The sequence below is a fragment of the Borostomias antarcticus genome, assembly GCF_949987555.1.
Source record: "Borostomias antarcticus genome assembly, chromosome: 14".
Taxonomy (NCBI): Eukaryota; Metazoa; Chordata; class Actinopteri; order Stomiiformes; family Stomiidae; genus Borostomias; species Borostomias antarcticus.
In genome coordinates, this window is record NC_140247.1 from 25817949 (window position 1) to 25821796 (window position 3848).

A 3848-nucleotide genomic window follows, 5' to 3' on the forward strand; every position below is an offset into this window, starting at 1 on the left:
AGTTGTCTGTTCCTCCGCCAACGGCCCTTTCCCACCTCCTGCCCCCTTCCTCCCCCCCGCCGTGCGCTCCGAACTCACGGGTTGGATCTCTGGAATCGCGTCCAACGGCCTCGTTGTACCGCAGTCTCAGACACGCCCCGTCCTCTCCTTTCCAGTCGCTTCCTCCTCTGGGCAACTCATCCCTCCAAATCATCCCTCCACACCCTCCCCTTCTCCCCGCCCTCGGCTATACACGGCGTGACGTATGAGAGAATCCTCCGCTGCCCACAAGCGTGGGCGCGATCTCTCCACAAGTATAAACCGGGCCTCGGGAGTTCAGCCCGTCACTCGCTCAGTCTCACCGACTCGGTCACCAGAGCTCCAGCGGAGATAGCAGGCACTTCCTCGCCGCTCAGGCTAACTCGCTTTCGGCTTTGGTTCGAGATGGAGACCCGCTCGACTGCTCGGTGCCCTCGGAGGTTCAACAGCCACAACTTCAAGAGTGAGTTCACACTTCAATTTATGCACTTGTAGTTTCAATTGATTCTTGTTTTTGTTTTTACTGTGTTTGATGTTAAGGATACATATCTAGAATTAGTCTATTGGTCTATATGGGGATTTGATTTGTACTGTAGATGAAACAAACTGCATTGAATGTATTGCATGTCTTGCTAGTGTTATAGACGCCTTTGCTCTTTGTTAAGTTCTGTCAATGGACCTTCAGTGCGCGTGTGGTTTGCGTCATAAAGATTTTAGACATTTTAATCCTCCACACATCTATGCTATACATGGACTCTCAATGGATTTGGGGGCCTCTTTACGCACCTCGGAAAATGTGGACACTTTGTGGAAGGAGTATTCAGTATGAGGCTCTGGAAGCGTCCCCCCCCCCCCACCCCCCACCCCCCCCAAAGCGCTCTGCGTGTCCGTCCGATGTCCCGTGCACGCGCAGGTAATGACCCGTGTTGTTAACGGGTCATGAGGTGAGGTCGTAGGAAAATCTTGCGCAGAGAGGATGAATGAGAGCGTGATTATTTTTTCATGCAATTTACTTTTACCGCGGGGCACTTTTGTGTCCGGTTATTCCAGCTTGCCAAACCGCCACTTGATTATTTATGCAGAGCGAAACCGAGCCGGGTCGGGTTGCCCGGCGTGTACGAAAACACATTAATCACTTGAGGATTCGACCTTTTTCTGTAGTTGGCTCAAGAATTTCGTATTCCGGGGTCAGAAGATCTTGTTAAGCACTTCTTGCAAGTGAAGTTGAGCGGGCCTCCCCTGTTCCCACATTTTAACTGGAGCAGACCGTTACGATTCACAACCCGTTTCAGGAATGATGTAGCCTACAGGGTCTGCGTCTATGTAACCTGATTCGGAAGAGATGCATGATAGGCGCATGATTTGTGTTATCTAATTTATTATGAATGAGTCCTGGCTTTCAGAACCATTCACCGTGTGTCTAAGGTCACGTTGGTGATCCTGCAGCTCTGAGCGCAGTGTGCAGTCATCATACCCGCGTTCGCGAACAACTTTCAGCACCAGTCTGGTGGACAGCTCCCGGTGCTGAAAACACACACTCTCTCTCTCTCTCTCTCTCTCTCTCTCTCTCTCTCTCTCTCTCTCTCTCTCTCTCTCTCTCTCTCTCTCTCTCTCTCTCCTTTCCTTTGATGTCTGTCTCTCTCACACACATCTATTGAAAAACAACCGTTCCATCCGATTCCATCATAGTATCAGCCTCACTAAACTTACCTTCAATCTCTTAGCAATGTTTTATGTATCGGCAGTCTGTGTCTTTTGTGTTTGAAAGTTTAGCAGTGAGAAAGTGAGCGCGTATTGAACCCGTTTGCGTGTGTATGCCTAGGTGGGCTCACCCTGTGGCTGGTGCTGTGGCTGGCGGTGGTGAAGCCGGGCGGGGCAGGGGCGTGTCCGAGGCTGTGCGTGTGTTACCCCACGCCCATGACGGTCAGCTGCCAGTCCCAGAACTACACCACCGTGCCCGCCGGCGTGCCCTATGACTCCCAGCGCGTCTTCCTGCAGAACAACCACATCACGGAGCTCCGGGCCGACTCCTTTGGCTTCGAGACCCAGGTGAGAATCTGTGTGTGTGTGTGTGTGTGTGTGTGTGTCTGTGTTTGTGTGTGTGTGTGTGTGTGTGTGTGTCTGAGAACCCCAGGTGAGAATCTGTGTGTGTGTGTCTGTTTGTGTGTGTCTGTGTTTGTATGTGTGTGTGTGTGTGTCTGTTTGTGTGTGTCTGTGTTTCTGTGTGTGTGTGTGTGTGTGTGTGTCTGTGTGTGTCTGTGTTTCTGTTTGTGTGTGTGTGTGTGTGTGTGTACGTGTCTGTTTGTGTGTGTCTGTGTTTCTGTTTGTGTGTGTGTGTGTCTGTCTGTTTGTGTGTGTGTGTGTGTGTGTATGTGTCTGTGTGTGTCTGTGTTTCTGTTTGTGTGTGTGTGTGTGTGTGTGTACGTGTCTGTTTGTGTGTGTCTGTGTTTCTGTTTGTGTGTGTGTGTGTGTGTGTGTGTGTCTGTTTGTGTGTGTCTGTGTTTCTGTTTGTGTGTGTGTGTGTGTGTGTGTCTGTTTGTGTGTGTCTGTGTTTCTGTTTGTGTGTGTGTGTGTGTGTGTGTCTGTTTGTTTGTGTGTGTGTGTCTGTTATTGTGTGTCTGTTTGTGTGTGTGTGTGTGTCTGTTTGTGTGTATATGTGTCTGTATGTATACAACATGTGTGTATGTATGATTTGATAGACACTGTGTACCATATAATGTCTTTCTTGTTATGAGATGAGAGCCATCTCTCCCCCATCCCTAACCATCCCTCCTCTCTCTGTTTGTTCTTTCATCCCTCCCTCCCCCCTCCCCCCCCGCCCCCCTCTACCTCCCTCCCCCCTCCCCCCTCTACCCCCCCCTCCCCCCTCCCCCCTCTACCTCCCTCCCCCCTCCACCTCCCTCCCCCCTCTACCTCCCTCCCCCCTCTACCTCCCTCACCCCCCCCTCCACCTCCCCCCTCTACCTCCCTCCCCCCTCCCCCCTCCACCTCCCTCCCCCCTCTACCTCCCTCCCTCACCCCCGCCCCCCCCTCGTAGGTTCTGTGGCTCTACTCCAATAACATCACGTGGATCGAGGCGGGGGCGTTCAGTAACCTGCGCGTCCTGGAGGAGCTGGACCTGGGGGACAACCCGTCGCTGCGCCGGCTGGAGGGAGGGGCGTTCCGGGGCCTGGAGAAGCTGCAGAGTCTGCACATGCACCGCTGCAAGCTGGCCGCTCTCCCCCACGACCTCTTCCACAAGCTCTACAGCCTGCAGTTCCTCTACCTGCAGGTGTGCCTCTCTCTCTCTCTCTCTCTCTCTCTCACACACACACACACACACACACACACACACACACACACACACACACACACACACACACACACACATACACACAAACACACACAAACGCACGCACACCATATCCAGTTAAAGCGTTGACCGTCTTCTTCCTTTTCCTGCAGGAAAACCAGCTCCACTTCATCCAGGACGACCTGTTCTCTGACCTGGTCAACCTCACCCATCTCTTTCTGCACGGCAACCGCATCCGCATTCTGTCCGAGAACGTGTTCCGCGGCCTGGTCAACCTGGACCGCCTGCTGCTCCACGACAACCGCATTCGGCAGGTGAACCGCCGGGCCTTCCGCGACCTGGGCCGCCTGACCATCCTCTACCTGTTCAACAACTCCCTGTCCGAGCTGCCGGGCCAGGCCATGCGGGACGCCACCGCCGTGCAGTTCCTGCGCCTCAACGCCAATCCCTGGTCTTGCGGCTGCGAGGCCCGCCCCCTCTGGGAGTGGTTCCGCAAGGCCCGCATCTCCTCCTCCGAGCTGGTGTGCTCGTCCCCGAC

General features: G+C 53.9%; 1 protein-coding gene across 1 annotated transcript in view; it reads left to right on the top strand.

Annotated features, from left to right (window-relative positions):
* Window positions 1-368: 368 nt before the first annotated feature.
* rtn4rl2b (reticulon 4 receptor-like 2b) overlaps window positions 369-3848 on the top strand; it is a gene marked incomplete at its 3' end in the record, with an annotated part of 3985 nt that continues 505 nt past the window's right edge. The window contains exons 1-4 of the mRNA XM_084449074.1: window positions 369-481; window positions 1841-2067; window positions 3056-3289; window positions 3463-3848. The exon at window positions 3463-3848 is cut by the window's right edge and continues 505 nt beyond it. Of these exons, the coding sequence (XP_084305200.1) occupies window positions 424-481; window positions 1841-2067; window positions 3056-3289; window positions 3463-3848 (905 nt within the window). The 5' untranslated portion in view covers window positions 369-423. The remainder of the gene's footprint in view (window positions 482-1840; window positions 2068-3055; window positions 3290-3462) is intronic.